The sequence below is a fragment of the Anas acuta genome, chromosome 17, assembly GCF_963932015.1.
Source record: "Anas acuta chromosome 17, bAnaAcu1.1, whole genome shotgun sequence".
Classification (NCBI taxonomy): Eukaryota; Metazoa; Chordata; class Aves; order Anseriformes; family Anatidae; genus Anas; species Anas acuta.
In genome coordinates, this window is record NC_088995.1 from 13,848,581 (window position 1) to 13,871,072 (window position 22,492).

General features: G+C 39.0%; 1 protein-coding gene across 5 annotated transcripts in view; it reads left to right on the forward strand.

The window, feature by feature from the left end:
* The window catches only part of TMEM132D (transmembrane protein 132D), a 262,231-nt gene that overhangs the window by 84,148 nt on the left and 155,591 nt on the right, over positions 1-22,492 (forward strand). For all 5 annotated transcript variants that reach the window (XM_068653581.1, XM_068653582.1, XM_068653580.1 and 2 more), the window contains one exon: positions 22,322-22,468. In XM_068653581.1, the coding sequence (XP_068509682.1) occupies positions 22,322-22,468 (147 nt within the window). The remainder of the gene's footprint in view (positions 1-22,321; positions 22,469-22,492) is intronic.

Below are 22,492 nucleotides of genomic sequence, written 5' to 3' on the forward strand. Positions count from 1 at the left end.
AGTGGAGTGAATGCATTTCAACATGGAAATAATCCTTTTTGATGTTTTGTGCCCCCTCTGGTTGCTTCCTTTTTTTTTTTTTTTTTTTAATTTATTTATTTTTTTTTTTTCCCATGTGTTTTTAGACCAGCTAAGAAATATGTACCCAGTTTTAGAAATCTTTCTTTGGAATAGCTGTTCCTGGACAGACCCAATGTTAGTGGTTTTCATTGGTTAGTTTTCCTCCTCAGTTTTCTTGGGAAAGCATTGTAAGACGTGGCACTCAGCAGGTATTCCAGTAGTCTTGTAATAAGAGCTAACCCCTTTGGGTGCAGTATGCTTTTTTATATTCCTCTTTCTGGGAGGCACTGTGAGATTTAGTATATGTTTGTTTCTTAAGGCAGCATTAGCTAAATCTTTTACAATAACGGGAAACTTCTCACCTTCATGTTGTAGTAGATCTGGCTTTTTCTAGAACCTGAACAAAAGCTGTTAGCTCTAGTAAGGCATTTTGTTCAAGCCTGAAGTAAACAGCTTAAATGTAATGCATGCCTTTCATGTATCATTGGCACTGCCACAGTCTGTGGGTGATTGGCATCTCTGTGAAGTGGAAGAAGATTTAGTAATTCATTCATATCACAAGCTTGTTCCTGATGGGGTATTTGTTTCCATAGGTGACTGCAGTACCGTGGGAAAGTCAGGTAACAATGACTTTGAAACCAGGTGAGAGAGGTCTCCTGATGGATCTGGATGACACACAAAACCATGGTGTACAAGGCATATAATTCATTCACAGAGATGCTGAGAAGAAAATTTTAGGTCCTTGGTAGTCAAACTAAACAATGCTCTTTGGGGGACCCTAATGAATGCACTGTTCAATGCATTTAGGGGAGGCATTGGAAACATTAGAAATGAAACGTATGTGATTATCAGGTGGCTTATATTACTTAAAACTAAAATAAATGCTAAGCCAAAACGTGAAATAAATGCAAAAGCCCTTTTTATTTATTTTTTTTATTACAGACTTGCTGTATCATAAGTTTCATAGTCTTACAAAAATCTCTGATTCCATTTTGCAGTCAGGAAAGCTGAAGCAAGAAAGAAATGTGTGGCTGAATTGCCTAGTGTCAAGAGTAGTAGAGATGGTTATTTCCCACTTTCACTGTACCAGGATGCCTTACAGCCTGTTTGATATATTAAACACACTAGCAGGTTTTGAAGATAGGTCAGACAATACATGGGGAATAGCTAGGAGTTTTTTTCTTCTTGTCATTTAATAGGCTTTTGCTCTGTTTACCCTCTAAAGGAACCAATAGATTTAATATTCTATTTTTCTCGTCTGCTATCAGAATGCAGATATAATGCCAGATGAACATACTTTCAACACTTAACCTAATGGGCATGTAAAGCCTGGTAATTATCAGTTGTTTGTCTACTCTCTTATGTAATTGTTTTAGGTAATAGGTGTGTACCATGCACTTACAGTGGGCCAGCGATGGATTTCTGATCAGCTTCTCTCACTCCTGCAGTGGGACTGAACGAAGAAACGCAACATCTCAGTACCCTGTGAAGACAGATTGAAATATGCTGCTTTGAATCCATAATCCTGTTAATAACCAAAATTTAGCATATAACTTTGTGTACTAGATGTGCCACAAAGGCAAAAATGTTGCAGGAGCAGGCAGCACTTTCTGGTTGATAGAGAAAGGGTGCAACCATATGTTTCTGACCCTCACAAGCCCCTGAGCTTGTGCACAAAAGAAAAGACATGCAAACCAGGAATAATTGTTCAGCAAAGTTGATTAATGTCACATTTGATAACAATGAAAAAAGACGAAGCAAGTTCAGAGAACAGCAGCAGACAAACTAGAAATGAGCCGTCTGGTTCTCTAGCTGCACCAGGCAGGAGTGCCAATGTTAAAGCCATTTGGAACAATTAGCTGGAGAGGACTGAGCTGGAGCTGCCGTATATGTTATCTTTCATAGTACCTGTTTTCATTAAGAGTGACACCTCTGTGCCACCATTTTTTGGCATTTTGTTTTTCTTCCATGGGCTGAAATATTTCAGCAGAGCTCAGGTTTATCAGATAAGCTCTGTTGTCCACTACGTGTGTTCTTCCAAAACAAGTTTGCATAATGAACTGCTTTCTCCTAGGGCTAAGGTTCTGAGAAGTAGGCTAAGATTGAAATGTGTGGAAAAAGTGGGGCTTAGAGATGCTGTATGAGGGAAGGCTGGTGTTACAGGTGTCAGCATCACACCTAGCCCTGCAGCAAGCTGGAGCAGGAAGAATGGGGCTCCTGCAGAGCAGTGGGGCATCCCCACCAGCTGAAAAGCCTTAGGTCTTCTGCTGGCAATAATAATGCATAGAGGTGGATGACACTTGAGCACCAGCTTTTGATGTCTGCAGCTGTTGTAAGACCAATGTAGATTGCAGTGCTGTCAAAATGAGTTTTGTATTTGAGAGAGGCCTGCTGCTACAGTGCTGGCACTTCACATATTTGCAAGACTGGACTGTAGCTCCTCTCTCAGTTGAGTGCTGTGTGGTTTGACATTCCCCAAGCAGTAGCCTCATACTAAATTCTTTTCTTTTGCCACCCATTTTTCCCTGATCATATAATCTAACATGCTTAGGGCTTTGCATTATATTCCAGAGCAGTTTAATGGATAATTAGCTTCAGAGCATTTGTAAATAAATTCCCCTTGAAACCTGTTTGCATCTTTACGTGCCTAAGGTCTCAGTGACAAGCCAATTGGTGCTAAAAGAGCAATGCTACTACTTTCAACTCATGCTTCCTCCCCTTGAGGCTACAGCCATAAGGAGTTTAGGAAAAGAGAATTTATAATATGCTTTTACAGACATTTCTGTGGACTGTGTTGTTCCTACCTCGGGCATAGTGACATTCTAAGAGGTGTGAAATTCCTTCCAAGCTCTGAAAATATAAAAGAAAAGTCACAGACATCACTCCATTTTGAATCTTGGAAATGAATGAAAGTCCCAAGCAGCAGTGCACGGGAGGGACAGGCATGTCAGCCTCAGCAGTCAGTGGCTTTTGCATGTGCTTACTGTTGGCTCCGTAATGACTGGTGCAGGGGAGGGTTCAGGAGGGCCCTGTTGCCTTTCTTTCCTTTGTTTCTCATGCAGGGGATTCTTTTTTCATCAGTGTCTTTTTGCTCTTTAAAAGTTACCTTCACAAATTGCTGCATGTCTTCTGAGACAGCTCATATACTCTAACAGTATAATTTTTCTGTCTTCTCATGAAGTCACATGTGAATATTCACACTTCTGTAACAGTATTTGATTTTTCTCTTCTCCTTAGCAATGAGCTGCATTGCAACAGCTACAAACAAATCCTGAACAGAGGCTTTGACCAGGTCTCAGAAATGAGCACTGAGATTCATGTAGAAATAAATAATAATAATAAAATAAAATAATAATAATAATAATAATAATAATAATAATAATAATAATAATAATAATAATAATAATAATAATAATAATAAAACACCGAAAGTCTTACTTAACTTTGTGGCTACCAAGAAGTTTTTAGTTGCCTGGAATTTTAAAAATATGAAGTTAATTTGACACCTGACATTCAACTTTTGCATGTTCTATGAACTGTAACCATTTTGATTGAGAAGGGGAAAAAAAAATGCAGTATGTGATCCTGCTTATTATCATTATTATTATTTTTTTGACATTAACTTCTGGAACCAATGTGAAATGGTGGTGTGGTTGGAAGATAGAATCATATACCATAAACGCTTTGAGTCCTGTGGTCAGAGTATTTCTGATTATTACTAAGATCTGAATTGTTGAACCAGGCACTCAAGGATTATTTTTTTGCCCTTTGAGATTTACAGTCTAAGAAGGATGTTAGGTAGATGATGCACTCAGTGTAGAAGTAGTGCTTTGACAATGTTGAATGCAGCACAAAGTTCAACAGACACAAGCTTCACTGGTGAAGTGAACACTGGTGTTCAGAGCCACCAGTAGAGATGGTGGTACTGTTCCTACTCATTGCTCCTATTCCAGAAAATATTGTAGGTGGAGCAATTGCTTAGTGAAAGAATGGATTTTCATCTCTTCTGTGCAGCTGGATCACTGCCTAGAAAGGTGGCCGGCATAAACTCATCTAATCTCAATATCAAGTGTGCACCACCGAGTGTTTGGGATTCTGGCTGGAGCATGCTGTGGTTTCCTTCCCACTCAAGTCTGCTTTCTTTCTTTCTTTGCAGAAGCAGTCACAGGAGCTAGTAGGTACCTGGGTTTTGTCCCAGAAGAAATGAAAGTGCAGGTGGAGCACCCAGAAGTCGGAGCTTGAATGTGCTCCCTGGTCTCTTGGTTTTGACGTAGCTAGTGATGCCTATTTAGGTGCTGTGCAGCAAGCTGAGGCAGAAAAAGGTTTTCATATTGCCTTCAGCTTTTTCTTTCACCTGATTTAATCATCGCTGCACAGAGCACTAGGCATTGGGAAAGCCATTCTTAAGGGAGTAACGCTACCCTTTCACAAGGAACTAGGATGTTTAATTGAGTCCATAAACATAACTCCCTGAGCACTCCCCAAATAGTTAGATGCAGTAATTCTCATAGATTTTCAACTGAGCAACCTAAAGTTGAAAATGAGCTGCAGCATGTATTTAAGAAGCCACATTTTCAAAGTGATTAGAGCATGCTAAATCTGTGGCAGCATATAATCAGTAACAAGCCCAATTTCTATTAGAATGCTCTTATTTATGACTGACCAGCATACCCTCATCTGTCATCACTTCACTCTTACAATCTGTTTTCTAAATAAAATCATAACTTAACCATATGCTTGACAGAATTATGTAGCAGCAGTATTTATTTTTCAGTCTGCTGTATGTATCAGTCCACACTCAGACTGAAAGTCTGTTCTTTATTACTGTTGTAAACTCAGCTGGGCCATTCATATCCTGTGGGCATTAACGGAGCAGCCATTTAGATTCAGGTTCGTCCAGTGACACAGTACAGAAGGCAGCATTCAAGATCCTTAAGGTATGCATTACTTTTCCTTCACAATGATTACAGTTTAAAGGTCTGTGATTTACAGAAAATTGTTTCATGCAACTTAAACTTTTTTCCCCCCGTTTTATTGGCAATCAATATTTCATAGGATGAAACAGAAACAAGTTGTTCAGATGTTGGACTTCTCTTTGTCTCCTGGAACTCTATGATTTAATCTTTGAAGAATATGTTATCAGCTGATAAGGAGAATTAAAACCTGGCCACCTGCAATACAAAACTCAGCAAGCAACCACTAAATCATTGTGGTTTGTAGGGAAAAGCTGGCATGAAGTCAAATAATAGATATAAACAGTGAGAGATGACAATGTTTATTTTCCTATCCCAATAAAATGGATTTCATTTCAGGTAGATGTCATAGTTGTTATGTATTTCTTTGAAGCTTATAACTGAAGTTAGTAAGCCAAAAGAACTGATTGTCCAAAATCTTAAAATAGTCACAAGAAGAGAAAAATGATGTTGTGCCAAAGTAGAAAATGAGACCTCATTCCGTTCCAGTCACTTAAGCACGCTTTGCAAACGAAAGTCATTAGGGTAGACTGCAGCTGGACTCAGAAAGGGATATGACATAGGTTTGGCACCTGAATGCATTTTGTTTAGATGGAGGGTTTGGGATTTTCTTTCTTTTCAATTCATGGGTAATGCTTTTGGAGTCCATTCCAACACCTAGATGACTTTGTAGCCTAGATCCCATTGGCTGCTAATGGTGTTTGTGTTCCCATGGTCTTTAGAAGGTCCTGAAGTTGTATTATGGATGACGTACATGTTGGAGTGGAGACTGCTTAGCTAGGAGTGGTCCTTTGTATAGATGCTTTCTAGTTTTGAATGTTTATAACAAAGGACAGCATACAGATAAGCCCAATTTCTCTGGTCATCATAGAGCCAGTGTTTATAGGACCCCTTTCAGTGAAGAACTTTATACACGGGGTTTATGTTGTCCATGTGACTGGTGTCTTCAGAGTCAACAGTAACAAGCAGAAAGGGATGAATTACTTATCTGAGGACACATCCTTTAAGGATAAGCTTGGCTTTTTGGATCTACAAAGCCACCAATAAACACAACTTTTCAATATATCAACAGATCTTTTTAAAATGGGAAATTTTCTCAAAGATTTCAAAGATAATTCATAAGAATGTATGAACATGTAGTCAACTATTAAACAGAAGCAACTTGGAAAATGTTATCCACAGTGGCACTCTTATTCAGTGGTCTGGGATCTACTGCATTCTAAGCCACAAAACAAATCCGACTGAGTGAGGCTGAAGCTGCTCAAATATGTCACAGTAATGCAGAGAAACTAGACATCAGATATCCTTGGAATCCTAAACCATCTACTTGTGTGACAGAATTAAAATTAATCTTACATATTTATATTCTGTTATTAATAAATACACATTTTCAAGCAGAACTCAAGACTAGAATTTGTCTATTTAGTGGTAGGGAATTTTAAAATAGGTTTGTAATGGGAAAGATGAATTAATTTAGTAGTGACAATTTAATAATAATAATAATAATATGCATATTCATAGTGCCTTCTCTTCTGCATTCCTTTGTGTATGCTAAGTGCCCCCTTCTCTTATGTAAATTATGTACTACCTTGCACTGTCAAAAATTGTACTTATCTTTAATAAGCAGTAATTAGTAACTACATGGCAAACTCATATCTTTAATGGTCTGATAACAATGCAAGAAAGATTGGGCAATAACATTAGAGCACATCCTTTTCTCTGGAGTGTGAACTGGAGACAGGCTGCGAACATTTTCATTGAATACAAAGGCCTTAAAAACAGGCTGAAGCTCTGAAGATACAGAAATGCCAGAAGTGTTTTCCTGAAAAGGGAACGGTGGAAATGACATGGATAGATTGGTGCATTTAGTAGGTGAGCTGAGGGCAAAAAAAATAGTCAGGCAAAAGCAGATCGAAGAGCAAAATTTTTATTTAGATGAATTAATTTGGGGAAACTTAGTACCTCAGGAAAACTAACAGACATGGTACCTCTGTTTGCAAAAAAAATGAGTAGTTCTTCCTGTTTTTGTGGAAAATTTATAAGATCAATCATACACATGTTTTTGAGAAGATTTATTAAGCTGCTTCAGAAGTTTTATAGATATCTCAAACTACTGGTGAAAGTGATGTATGTTCTGGAAGCAACATGGCTTATTTGGAGATACATTATAGATGCTGCAAGTGTTTCTAACCTTGAATAAATCATTTCACGTATTTTTAACTACCTGTCTAGCAATCTTGAAATGAGAAACAGGCTTAACAAATAATTTATTGTGCAGAACAGGAGCAATATGTATATTACACCCTTTGATTTCCAAATACATCTTGCTGAGCAAAGCCGTATGATTTAACGTGTCTTTGTAATATAGTGCAGTTTCAGTAGTGTCTTAAAATAAATATGTATGCAAAGAACCTGAGCTACCACTGGTGACCAATGAAATCAATGGACAGTCTTCTAGCGATGGCAATGCCAGCTTTACTATTTGGTGCACTTGAGTAAATACCTTTTTCTATTCTTCTGGTCCTGGAGCTGTTTTGCAAGGGGCTGCTTTCCTGTTACAAGCTAGCATAATTTTGAAACAGCTCCAGTTGCCATGTTTCCATTTAAAAACACAAACAAACAAACCCATTTTGCATGACTGCAGGGTAAAGTGGTTCCAGGAGCAGACCTAAGGTGTAAGTGTCAAAAGGAAAGCCACCTACCTTTTAAATACCCACATATAAGCTGATGAGTTTTCTCTCCATTATGACTGGCTTGATGAAACGTCATTTCTGAGCATTTGGATGTTTCATATCCCAATGGGACTTGTCTTCTCTGCTTTCTTTCATGACTTTACAGAACATGGGATTGGTAAGAGAAATGTTTCTGATCTTGCTTGAATTAGTTCTGAAACAATTTGTACCCAATTTCATTCAAATCAGTCAGATCAGATGAGAGTTGGCAATTTGCATAGATACAGCAACTTGGAGAGGTGGTAAAGAAGAGCTTTTGCAAATCCACATGGAATGCATGTCCTCAGTGTCTGAGCATGGGTGAAATCCAAAAAAAATTGAATTCTTAGTGGCCTTTTTTTTTTTTTTCTCTGTCTCCCTTGTTTGGTCATGTCTAATTATTCAAAACTAAAAATATCTTATTATACCATGGGATAAATAATTAAAATTTTCAGCAGTATTAGTAAATGAACGTATTGCAAGTAGCATTTTAACTTTTTTTTGGCTTTGAGATAGATTAAAATTAATTCTTAAAATAATGGCATAAAACCTTATTTTAATTTGGATTTTGTTTTTTAAATGAATTTATTATGAATGTTTGTTTTCTCTGACATTACATTTACCCATCTTTGTTTTTTCACAAGTTCTCAGTCTTTTTCTGCAACACCAAGATCAGCAGTATTTAGCTTCTGTTTTAGTAATCCCTGTTGGAGCAGAGCACATCTCAAGACAATGCTTGGGCACTGATCAGTAATGCATAAATGAATATGATATGTAGCGTCATACCGAGTGCCACGGTTACTAAACTTCTGCATGAACAAACTTTATGAACATTTGACATCAGATAATTAATTCTAACTGTATATACCACCACATCTATTGCCTACCTCCTCATACAAGTAGGATTTGCTAAACACACGAGTATTTGACTCTCGAATGCTGTTCATGGCTTTTCTTCCCTTCAGAGTGGGTTTGCTTTTTGGCCAGGTGGAGTGGAAGTTAATTTGTGTGCCATCCTACACTGTTGCAGCACATGCATAGTGATAGCTCAGTCAGGAACAGTCTCCTAGCGGGAAGGTCTTCAAATTAGCCTTCAGGAGGCCTTGTCAGATGGAATTGTTTTGTTTGTATTGTTGTTTTTAGCATGTACCATTTCAGTAAATCTCCTCTAGCAGTCACTCCCTGACTTCCAGGCAGATATTTTTAGAAGACAAAAAAGTTCTATATTTAGCAAACCCCTGGGGCTGATTTATTGCCCTTAGTACCCACAATTCTCTCCCTACAGTGGAGATGCCCTGCTCAGCTCTGTTTTGTGCAGGCAATTATGCTGTGTGCCAGATCTTGCATGAGAGACCCAGTGTGCCCATGATAGCTGTTATTCTCGCTGATAACAATGTTTGTTTTCAACCTTTGAGCAAGATAAAAAACAAACAATGATGATGAGGTGCCAAGGTTTGTGCTCAGGAAAGAACCTCTGTGATGGTGGCCACTCACAGACTCCCAATGGACTGGGCAACAAACAGGACATGTTATGTGCCATGATGGGTGGGTTTATGCTGTCCCTTTCCAAAGTAGCCCTGTTGCAGCAAACAGCTTCTTGATAATGTTTGTGATGTTAGCAAATAGTGATTCCTAAAATACGGTGGGAGGTTTTTGTCATTGAGATACAGCTTAATTACAAGCTTTGTCATACATTTTGTCCAATCCTAGTAAATAATAATCCCAATAAGACAGGTTTTTCTTGTTAAATATTACTAATATTATATTAAATATTTACTCCTGGCTTTTATTATTATTATTATTATTTTAAAAATACATTTATTTTCTATTTTGTGAGCAAAAGCAATACATCAACAGAAAAAGAGTTTTCATCAATCTGTTACCAGCAGCCAGCGCTTCAGGCAGCCGGAAAAGGATTTTCTTATAACATACTTGTCTTTCCATATCTCTTGACTGAAAAAGGCAATTCCAAGGGAATCTCTGAAGACACAAAGAGGAGACTCACACTTGCCTTTTTCTTTTTATAACAGTCTGTGCTATGACATCTTTGTTTTCCAAGTCCCACGCTGACCTTGTGTGACTCTGCAGTCACCTTGGAGACCCGGGTCTCCTAGCTCTTTCTACTCTCCCAACTGCAGCACACTGATAAGGAATACATTTAAATGCTGAAATCACTTGTCGCTCCCTCCCCACAACCCTTTGACATGCATGGTTGTTTTCACGGTTCAGTTGTGCTCTCTGCTTGCAGCACGTGTGTCATGTCATCATCGGTTTTCTCACAGTAGGACCCATGATGTCAGGGGCCTTTGTTTAATTAGTCTTTCTACAAACTGCCTCGAGTTGCAAAGGTAGTTGTTCAAAGGAATATGCAGTAGAGTGAAGCGTACACAGAAGTACCTTTATTGTGGACTTGAAATAGGTCTTCAAAGGAAACCTTTTTAGAAAGAATCTGTGCAAAATGGCTCATGAGCTGCTAATTTCAATGTGGTTGAATGCTGTAGACCAAGTGTTTCATTACCAATGTTTATTGATTCATCATTTATCTTTGTATTTGGGAGTAAAATAGTGTGATTTTTCAGAGTGAGAGTTGCTCCCTATAGACAGCTGCACTACAGGCAGCTCTCCAAGACCCCCCTACAAGCCCTGGTACTAAAGGCAGTGCATTACATGTGTTGAGGAAATGAGGTGAGTTTATCCTCAGTCTGCAGGAAGGCCTGCAGGGACTGCCACTGGAGGCAAGCAGCCATGTCTCAGCCTGCTTGGGGGTTACAGCAGCCCCACACCAGAGGGCAAGCTGCTTGAGTTTGGGTAGCAGCTCTACACCAGCACTAAATGTTTTTAAACTGATGATCACACGTGTTCTCTGATCATGGGTAAGGAATAGAGCATAGGAGGCCTGCCATAGTTCAGTCAGAAGAGGGCTATGGCACATGGCTGAACCCAAGAACATTTTTTGAACATAAATTTTGACCACAAGCCTATCAAAACCACTGTCAAGCCCTCCCCCTAAAATAGGTTTGGGTCCTGCTAATCCACTTCGCAGGAGCACAGCAGTTAATTGTTCAGAGGCGAGGCTTAGCAAACAGGCACTGGGATTTTACTGGATCTGAAAGATGCCTTAATCCCTAGGCAGACTATTAATTTCCTTCTTACTACAACCATATGGGTTTCCCATGTTGAACAGTAGTGTTATGCTGTGTTGTAAAATCCTTACTGCCTAATAGGAGCACGGGGATTCCTGAAACTAGAGCTCACATTTCTTGTAGTTTAAAGAGTGAGAGAAAGTCAATTTCCAATAAATTTATGGTTTAAGTTATTTCCCTAGGCGCTCTCTCTGCAATTTTTCTCTCTGCATCTAGGCTATCTGAATAGTCTTCATGCTATTCTGTCACCTGCAGCACTTCGTCGTTTAGCCATTTTGTCCATTGTGTTGATGTTTTGGTTGCCGGATAAAAACAGCTTGTTTCTGGGCAGATTTTGTCCTACCAGCTGGTGAGCAGAAATACAACCTTTTCCCTTTCAGAAACAACTGTCTAGGGGTCACTTCTGCCTAGAGGATTTTAGAAAGTGGCATATGATTTAGGGTGTTAATGTGTTTGGATGATTGCTACTGGGCTTTTGCTGCAGAACTGGCAATGGCTGACAGTTTTTTACAGGCAAGATTCATATGTCAGCTCGCTGAAACTTTTACAAACCTTTTTTTTTTCAAAGAGCAACCTGCTTGCAAAAATTGTGACACATGAAAACTTCATAATTTTAGACACCAGTTTTTAACATCAAATAGAAAAAAAAAATGCACATGCTCTGTAATTCTCACTCAGTCCATGTTTTAAGCTTTCCTTTATTATTATTATTTATTTATTTATTTATTTATTTATTTATTTATTTATTTTATGACACGTAGCTTTGACCACTGATGTGTGGACAGTAAGGTGTCCCCCCAGCTCCCCTTTCAATTTCCCAGTAGGTTCATCTGAACAATTGTATGCAGTGATGAAAGGTGTCTAACTCCTTCTCGTTTTTCTTATATTAAAGCACACAAATAGTCCATGGAAATGCATGAAATTTGAGGCCTGGAGGAGGTGCAATTATTAGTTTTTCAGTATTTACATATGGGGAGGATTAGCAGTTACTTTTGTGTTCCTGCAAAATAGCTCTGTCTTGGAGAGCAATTGACAAAGGAGGGTTTTGTGTAATTCCAAGTGATCTCTGCTTCTACTTGCTTGGATCAGCCAAGCCCTCTTCTATGATTCTTCCAGTACTAAAATCATAACTACAGCTGTTCTCTGACATGCACCGGGGTTAACTGCTGCAGCTACATACAGAAAATGTGGCATGTACCCTACATTAAGGACAGAATAATTTTGGACATTATTGCATTAATTGAACTCCCTTCTGCATCAGTGGCTTCATAGAGCTGTTACGGTCTGCCTGCAGCAGAGCTCCTTGGTGTTATTTAGCAAATGTTGCTTTGGTAGCCACTCGTGCAGATGACAGAAAGGTGGTTAAAGATGTCAGTGTAGATGTATAGTGTACAGCCTGAGATTTGATGTATACAACAAAAATCACTATTTGATTTGCTTAGCGAATATCTATTTTATGCCGCTAGCAAGTCTTTGGAACATTGAAGGCTTTTTGTCCATTAAAGGATTTGAACCCTTTATTTATACATCAGTTTACATTTTCTTTACTGTAGACCTGAATCTGTAAGCCTTCAATAATGTCATCAGGAATCAGCAGAATTGCTCCCATGAGTGAGGAAACATGTTTTTGAAAAACAGTTTGCAGACTCCAGATTTTTGCAGCTAAGATTGTTATATGTTGTTTTTCTGTATCTGTGGTGCTATTCCTTGAACATCTGACATGTATGTCATTGAATGAAGGACAAACACAGCACATATGGATCTGTGGGTCTTTTGTTTATTTATTTTTAAATTAATATTAATTCTGGGACTAGCTAATGTAGTGGTAGAGCTTGCTGTCAACTGCTCCTGTGTTACTTCCTAAGGGGGGGGGGGGGACGCATGTAGGCAATGCATGAGAGAATTCCCATTTAAGAGAACTGTGTTCACAACATCTGTGATGTCCAGAGAATGATTTTATCTGCAGCCGTGAGAAGTTGCTAGGGAACATTGCTAACTCATTTTCACTGCTTGGTCTTCGTTAATGCTGTGGAGGTAATCTTCTCAACCATTGCTCAGTGACACTGTTGTTTCATTTTGCATTACGGTGTGATTTGGAAATAGCTCAGAATTGTCCTGCTTACAGAGGTTGAAAGAAAGTTTTCAAGAAAGTTTTTATATCACCTCCAGGCGCTGAATCTGTCACCAAGACTGCCATGGGTTTCAAGTTGTCAGCATGAAAGGGCAGAATCAGAGCTGGGCCTGCAGGAGGCAAGCCCTGGCTGGGAGGAGCAATAGGCCTGCAGAACATCTGGGCATCTCTCTCCAGGACAGGACAGGACTGTGATTGGAGATTCCCAAACAAAGTACCCTCTGGTTATACTGAGTTTCTTGGGGGATTCTTGATCTCTAGGCCATACCCAGGCACACCAAAGAGACAAGCTTTTCTCTTGCTTGCTAGGACTCTGAGTCTGCCAGGAAATTCAGCTTCTGATTGAATCCCAGCTTTTGCTCTGAGAGCAAGCCTAGAACTTTGCTGAGCCACTTAAGGATTCATACACTTTGCTGCAAGATCAATAAATTTATTCCATTTGCTGGCCCAACATGCAACTCTTCTTCCATCTTTGATGGGTTTTGGTCCAGCTTCTTCAGATGCCTGGGACTGCACAACAGTTCCAGGCAATTTGTTCCAGTGCTTTGCCATCCTCCTTAGTCATAGAAAGTTTTCTTGATGTGTAAATATCCCTTGTCACAATTTAATCCCATTGATTTTTGGTAGATACAGAGAGTATTTCTGCAACTGTCTGCTTTGACTCTCTGCTTTTGACACATACTGCATGGTCTGTCAGCCTTTGCTTCTGTATTCACTGTGCTCCTAATGCTCTCAGCCAATTTAAGTGAATTCACAATTCCTTGCTTGTTGCAAAACCAAAATTCCTTTCTTGTTGTTGCCTGTTCAGCATAAAAATATATGTACATATACATACACATCTATGTATAAATGTCTCTGTACAATGGTTTTGTAGTTCCGTGCTGTTTTACTCAACCTACAATGGATTATAGCATATCCCTCATTATGTCATTTTATGCTCTCAGTGGTTCTTTGGGGGTTGCCCAAAACCAGCTTTATTCACAGGCTTGTTCAGGTTTGGTAGCTGTTTGCTACCATTTTCTTCACCTGTGAATTAATGTGAATGGCACTCTATTTTCCCTGCACAGAATCACCAGTTCTTTTGATTGTTTTTCCTATCCTTTCTTAAATCTAAGTTTGATTAAAAAATTGTTCTAAGAACAGGCTGTGCCATTAGCAGTTTTCCTGATGTTTGGTCAGAAAGGAAGGAATGAGTTGCATTGTTTTGTTTTCAAGCAGTTTAGAAAGTTATATTTCAGACCTTACTTCATTTTTTCACATTTTTTTTGGAAACAGTAGTTAGAAGCAGTCCACAGGGCTCTCAACCACTTCAAATCAGCAGGCAGCACTATTTATCTTTGTCTTTCATTTCTGTAAACAAACATCTTCCTTCACACCTTTGAATACATAAATATTTTGTTTAGTATTTTTGCTCATTGTTTCCCAATTATCCATTCTTGTAGGAAGAAGTGCTATACAGCCTGGAGAGGTGACAGTAAGTCACTGTTATGTTACAAAACTGTATTTGGTGAGTGGGTTGGGGTAAACAAAGATTGTGGACACCCTCTTCACCTTGGCCTCTAACCATGAACCTTAAGACTGTCTCTTCTTAGGTATCTCTGTGCTCACTTTGTAGTTTGTGTTGATACATGGCTATGGGCAGGAGTATCGGCTTGTCCCTCAGCACAATAATACCTCCTTAGAACAGCTCTAACAGTAACATTGTCAGTTGTAATAGAGGTGTCTTATCTATCCAATTACTGAGATTTTGCCTGTTAGTAGCATCTATTTCTGTAGTGCCACTTCAGGTTACAACACTGCTATTTTCCTCTTTCTTGCTGTTCTGCAGCAGCCCACAAGATGAAATCAGCAGAAGGGTGCACCAACCGGCCTGCTATACACACATGGAGTATATGAAAAAACATTTTTTTTCATGCTGGGAATCTCAAGGTGACAGCTGCTGGAAACCCTAGGGAGGCTCAGTGCTATTCTCACATAACTCCTAAGGTTTGCTTCCTGAACTCTAATTCAGTGTTTTTCTACAAGACAAAGATCCAGTTCTGCAGGGCAGAGAATTTCTGGTTCCCACTGAGAATTGGGACCACTTGTGACCTGTTTAATAAGTGAATAGAGGTCAGAGCTACAAATGCATGTTTGTTTCTGCTTTAAATTTATTTGTATGTGTTTCTCCCTTTTAATTCTCCAGACACCTGTGCATTTTGCATCTCACAAAACATGGTTTTAATAAGAACTTTCTTTTTGAAAGCCACAGGAATAAAATCTAAATGTGTCCTATGCTTGTATCTATACATGTATCTACAACTGCATGTGCATAAACTGTAATTGCAAGAAGCAGTTTTGTCAAGTCCAAGGGCTACATATTACACAGATCTATTTTAACTCCTAGTATGCAAAATTCAACTGCTGAAGCCCAAATAGGTCTTATGTGCTTTCTCTAATTAATTTTTTTTTATAAATCCACCTGGGCTGTATCTGTTTTAATATCTACATTCGAATGAAGGTGGTTTTGTGGCTGGGTGGAATGTGTTTTCCTCCTGAAATGTTAATTAGATGGGGAACATGTTATGCTTTGGAAAAGCTGCATTGCAAAGCCACAGATAAACAGATTGATTTAATTTTAATCTGCTTTCATGGTGATGCATAATGATAACTGGTTTCTGTCTCACAGGGCTGAAAACCACAGACCTTAATAAGAGCTTGTGGGTATATTATACAGCTTTAAATAGCTTATGTTGTGCTAGACCGCTCTCTATAAATTATTCTAACTCCATCAGTATCTCAGGGACTCCCGATTCTCTTCTGCTGTGGATTTTCAATCAGTGAAACTATTAGTGTAATCTGAAGAAACTTTGAGGCATCTTCTCTGAAAACAACTGACAACACTGGTTTGTACATGAAGTATTCAGTGGGGAAAACAAACAAAAGAAAGCACTACAGAAGCTACTCTATACATTAAATCCTGGCATCTAAATCCTACCTTTTGTATACTATGCCAAAAGAGATCTAAAATTAACAGCCAAATCCTCAGGTGGTTAGTGTGAAGTCTCTTAATATATGACCCAACCAAAGCCAGAATAGTAGACAATGCTCTAAAAGATGGTGGTGAGCCATCTTTTCTACACTTGAAAAGAGGGTAGACACAGTCCTGGTCAGCAGAATCAAGACCTTGGGAAGGGAGGAGGTTGTTGCTGGAGATGAAATATCAGCTTGCAAATGTCAGACTGAAGCTTTCTGATACCAAAATGGTCTCATTTATGCAATGTACACCAATAGAATGACCTTAGCTACTGTAGAGGATGACTGCATTTAATGTGCTCAGTGTTAGCTTTTGAGAATGATCATTCTGCTCTTACTGACTTTTCTGCAAGAGACGAATACCTGGGAATTTTCTGAATTGCTCCTCAGCTTAGCCATGCTGAAATCACTGTCTAGATTTTAGATCCCAAGGCAGCATCCAGTCCCATATTACCTGATTCTCAAGCTATAACACTTAATTCTGGTCTTAAGAAAGACCCCTATGAGGTCTGTCAGCCCATGGTTAGTGTGGAGAAGAGCTAAAGCAGCCATTCAGCTTCTTCAAAGGTAGTTTTAGTGGAGCTTCAGGGAATAGAGACTAGTTGTTTCCATCTCCAGCAGTTGAAATTCGTTATTGGATCAAGCTATGTCATCACTGGAAAGAGCCTGGATGAAGAGCAACCTGTGGCATAGCCATCATCACAAATGGGCTCTGGGCAATGACATATATTGGGTATTTGTGCGTTATGGCCATGAATACTTTCTTAGTTTCTTGCAGAGAGTGTTTTGCTGTGGTCTTGGCTGAGTGCATTAGACTTCCAAAAGCTAGTTCTCTGTACCAGTCCATTTGACACCAAAGACACGAGATATACAAATGGAAATAGACCTGATTTATTTCTATGATCAGGTCTGTTTCCATTCACATCTCTCATCTTTGAAGTCGAATGAACTTGTAGGGGGAAAGACTTGTCCACTCCTATTGCTGCTCTCTCAGTACAACAGCAGAGAATACCAGTAAAGACTGCCATCGTATAAAGGTAAACTCTGTCTTATTCTCTCTCCATTGCTGGGTTGAGACTAGGCTCTGGGCAATAAAAAGCATTAAAGATAAAGAGAAATAGAAACTCCCTCGAGTTATTTTTGAAGTGCTTTGGGGGAGATATAGTGCTGAGGGAAATTCAGAGCCTGCTAAATGACAGCAATGTCTGTTAGGTGCCTAGAAGCTCTTGACAATGTACCCCTCTGCAAACAATTTATCTGCTGCCTTCCTGTCGCCACTGGTAACAAGATGATAACCAGTGGTAGCACCAGTGTTAACAGCTTTTTTTTTTTTTTTTTTTTTCTCTTCTTATCTTTAATGTTGAAAGTAGCTCATTTTCTCAGAAGAAGCATGAAAATTTTGCAGAGATCTTTGCTCTCAGTGCTCACAGTAATAGAAAACTAGATTCAATGTCATGGGTCTAAAATGATTTCATTCAGAGCTGCTTAGAGGTTAGCCTCTTTGTTTACTTGTGCATTGCTTTGGCGACGAGGGATGTGTGATATTTGTACGCCGCATGCAGGACATTGTCAGGAGTGAAACGTGGCGAGGAGAGTCCTGCCTGTGGCAGGCTCTCTGCAGCTCTATGCTCTCTTACATGGCTGGAGGGTGAACTTGGGCCTTCTGGTTCTCCCTTGCCCTTCTCTGTGCTGTTTCAAAGCAGACACTTTGTTGACAGTGTAACGCGGCACTTAGCAACACACGTGCTGTAGCCCGGTTATTTTTCACCAGCCAGCTCTTCTGCTTTATACAGCACTTAAGTAACAATTTCACAGCCATTACCAGCCCGCAGTAATGACATGGGCTGAAAGCTAAGCGCTAAGTGGTTGTAAACTACAAAAAGTGGGAGAAGCTGAAACAGACACTTTGATAAATGAAAAAGGACACTGCCTGCATTTTAATTGGCCGAGTTGAAGCCTCTTTTATCACTAGAGTAAACACAGTGGGTTTTGGATCATGAGATAGAATTGGGAATCACTATCTTTACGTACTTAGGAAATGTATTTGCTTGATTTCAGGTGTGATGTATTGATTCTGGGAGTTCCTTCTGTGATTTTTTTTCTTTCTGCTTTCCCCTGCTTTTTACCTCCTCAGCACTGATAGAGATTTCAGGGATTTTGGACTCCTGAGGGCTTTGTTTGCCATGATTGATTTAGAGTAAGGAGTAAGCTACTTACAAGGCTCAGAACAGTGCTCCAGAGGTAAATAACCAGTGGAAACAGCTATGAAAATGTTGAGTTGGATAGACTCACTGCTTGAAAAAAAATAAAAAAAATAAGAAAAAATAAGGTTGGAATGTTTAATAGGTCTTTTCTTTCCTCCTGCTTATGCAAGTGGAATCTGGCCCAAAGTAAAGTGATGGGTACAAAATGCTCAAACAACTTTCCTGTCTGCTGCCCAGCCATAGTATTTTAAACAAACTTAGTGTGTTGTACTTAACCGAGCAAATACATGAAAAACCTTTGTCATCAGCCTTGTATGCATATAGCTGTTGAGAAATGTTGCTAGGCTGAACTGTGGCTGAACCAAGAGGCTGTCTCATGAGCACTCTCAAGAGCAGCTGAAAGGTCGAAGACCCAGCTTGCCCTGTGACAGCCCAGAAATTCAATAAAGCAGATTTGCAAGAAAGTAATTGAGCCCTGACAGCAGTCATAGTGTTTTCATCTCAGGTATCTTCAGTTTTATCTGTTAACAAATAACATACCTTCAGTTATTATTAACCCTGTTTCATCCAGGCCATTCTTTGGTAATTGCAAAGTGCTACTGCCATTGTAAATTGGGTGAATAAAATTCTGAAATCCCCCACAAGTAGCAAACACAGTATCAAGACAAACTACAGGAAAATGTATTTCCCTGAATCATGGAATTGCTGCTTTAATCCTAAATTTAGAAGTATTTTTAACTGATTCTTCTAAAAAAAAGTTACTGACCTCTAATTCTGTAGAAAACAACAATCTTGTGTTATTGTTTTCAACAAAATTAAAGGTTTGGGTTTTATTGAATGACTAAATTAGACCTTATCAAAAGCTCTTCTAAGAAATGCTGATCCATAGGCTGCAATTACCCTAAGGAGTATACACAAGGATCTACATTTGTTTTGAAACAAATGAAACTGAGAAATCAGTACTGGATGGCAGTCACTGAATAATGTGAATGTCAAGAATAAACAGACCCAGCTTTTCTTTCTGTTTTTGCGTCCATTCTGCTGCTAGTTTACATCATCTTTCTGGCATTTAAAGGAATCCAGACAAAATGTAAGAGGATGGTATGATTTATTGTGTCTGTTTGTATGCTAATTTTAGTCTGTTTTATAATGATTTTTAAATGATAAACAAGAAAATTCATCAGTTTTCAATGTGTAGCTGAACTTAGCAGCACTGAGATCCTGCACATCTTTCTCAATTAAAAAATTTATTGCATATATGACATCAGGGCAAGGTAGAGTATGCTACCTTCTAAGCTCTAAGGCTGCTTTTTTCTTGATTTCCTACCATTTTTGCTAATAAAATATGTTAAAAGCATACCTGTTGTGTAGTCAGTATAACCTTTTGTGTGTTTTTATGTGGTAATTGTAACTTACTAATTGCTCCTAAAGTACAGTTATGGATTTATTTATTTATTTATTTATTTTATTATGTAAGGCTGTTTGGATTTCCTGCACGTCATTCTTTTCTGCCCAGTGAATAGTCCAGGAAAATTCAAGTGCTTAAAATCTTTGTCCAGGATTTCCAGAATTCTCCCTGCAGGATCAGTTTTCCTATATGTGTTCCAAGCAGGCTTCATGCTATGTAGAAATCCTAGGTATGCTTATGTGCAGACCATGGGGACAGCATGTTGATTATTCATCAAATGTGCTGTCTTCTGCATTCATGGTCAACACCTACACAGCAAACCCAAGGGGCCAAACTTTCAGCACGAGCTCAAGGCACATGTGCCTTTGTGAAATGAGATCAGTCAATGGCTCTCATCACTGCAGTCTGTCTGTGAGTGATACAGTTATTGCCCTGTGTCAGAACAAAGACATCGGGGCAGTTGCCCTTTCAAATACATATGCTCAGCACAGTGGAATCTTCTCATCAGCCATAATCAGCTAATGGAGACAATGAACACATTGAAGAGCAAGAAGTTTGAGTTTCTTAATCACAGCCAGCCTAACGTGGAAGGATTTGAGCTCTCTATAAGTACAATAAAGGAGGCTGTAGTGAGGTGGGGGTTGGTCTATTCTCCCATGTGCCTGGTGACAAGAACGGGCTAAAGTTGCGCCAGGGGTGTTTTAGGTTGGATATTAGGAAGAACTTCTTTACCGAGAGGGTTGTGAGGCATTGGAAAAGGCTGCCCAGGGAAGTGGTGGAGTCGCCATCCCTGGAGGTCTTTAAAAGACGTTTAGGTGTTGAACTTAGTGATATGGTTTAGTGTAGGACTTATTAGTGTTAGGTCAGAGGTTGGACTCGATGATCTTGAAGTCTCTTCCAACCTAGACAATTCTGTGATTCTGTGATTTGAGCCACTCTCATTTCCCTGTCAAGTGGGAACCATTTTTCTCTCACGAATCTTAGTTCACACCCAGCAGTTTTCCTTTCTAGAGGTGGAACAGAAAGGTGGGACCAGATACTGGTCACTAGGACCAGACAGAACCCCATGCTGATATATGTTTCATGCAGATTGTCTGGCCTTTTCCCATCTCCCTTTCTTTCTGTAAGATGCCAGGAATGCAGTTTAATTTCCACTCTGCTTTGACCACTAATTTTTCATCCTGAGGGACATTCTTGTTCTAGGAACAGTAACTGCACCTGCTTAAAATACATTTTGTAAAATTAGCATAGAAACAGCCTGAACACAAATTGGCAGGCCTTCACATAGTAATTCTTCCAGGTGTGCTAAGAAAATTACAGCCACTGCTGTTGAATTAGTAGTAGAAGAAATGAGATATAACCTTTTTTGTCCAAGACAGTTGAAGGAATACTTTGCCTCTTTATCTTGAAAATGTCTGTGGATGTTGTCCTTCAAAGATTTCACAGGTAACATCATGTGGAGGCAGAGATGGTAGTGCTTGTTTTTACTGATATTAGCATCTCTGCATGGCAACAGCTGTTTATACAAAAATCAACCTTTTTGTTGTCCTCCCTCCCCTGGAACTGAGAACTTGCCATAACACTGAATGGATTTTGTGTATGAGACTTTAAGCAAATATAATTAAACTGTCATTTCCTGACAGCTCATATATGAGGCTCTTTGACCGCAGTGGAATTTTTGTTTTTGTAAACAATTTTGCAAACCAAAAGTTAACAACACCAGGAACTCCTAATTCATAAAATTGGCTGACATTATACAGTCCTGGAATAATTCAGTAGTGCCTTAAGATATTTAGTTAAAGAAAAGGAGAAAAAGAATTAGGGATTATAACATCAGCTAGGAGGAAATAAAACAGATATTTCAAAATATGGTTATAGTTCCTCTTCTCCACTGATTATTCAAAACCAGAAGTATTGAGCTAATACACGAGAGTCAGAAGAGTACTTTTCTGTAGGAGCCAGTCAAATCTTCAAGACTGTAACATTTTGTCATGCACGGAAATAGACGTCCAAAGAAACCACTCACTTTTAGAAAAATAAGAATATTTATAAGTGTTTTTAGGATCAGAGCTGATAGAACAGTTAAACTCAACAGTACTGAAAGAAAATGAAGATATTTTGTGGAATTGGAAAGATGATGAATTTTGAAGCAAAGATATATCTTTGAGTCATCCAGAGTGCTGCTTGGGGAAAGTGGGGAGTAGATTTTGCTTGTAACCTGGGACCTGGTTCTCAGCTCCTCACTCTATATCCTCACTGGTATTAACTCTAGCAAAAATCCGATTTCATTTTTAGATGGAAGTGGTATGTTCCTCTCCAATAAGGTAACTTCTAGTCAAAAGAAAGCATTAACACAGTGATGCCTATAGACTGGATGATGGAAGAGTAGAGTGAGAGGTAATCTCCAGAATACATCTACCCCATAATTTAGACATGGCTAAAGAAGTATTTACCATTAGTACAGTAAGATCTTTTTTTTTTTTTCTGTGTATCATTTCTTTTTAAATGTGGAACTCTTAATTAATTTTCTCTTCTCTATTCCTTGTAATCCTGTTGAACTCTAATGAGAAATAGCATTTACCGTGGGACGGTAATGAGAAACTGATGAAGAAAGAAGTAATAAATTGAGCTGACATTTTGTATCTAAAAGATGAAATATCCTGTTGTTCCTCCTAGGGCAAAGGTGAAGAAAGGTGTGAACATCTTCAGTGTAAGAGCCAGCAGCCCATACTTGTGGGATATCAGAGAGAGTGTGGATTATATGGGGAAATATGCACCAGCTGTTATTGTTTGCCAGAGGAAATCTGCTGCCTCTGAAAACAGGTAGGTCATTTCAAGTAGTCTGTC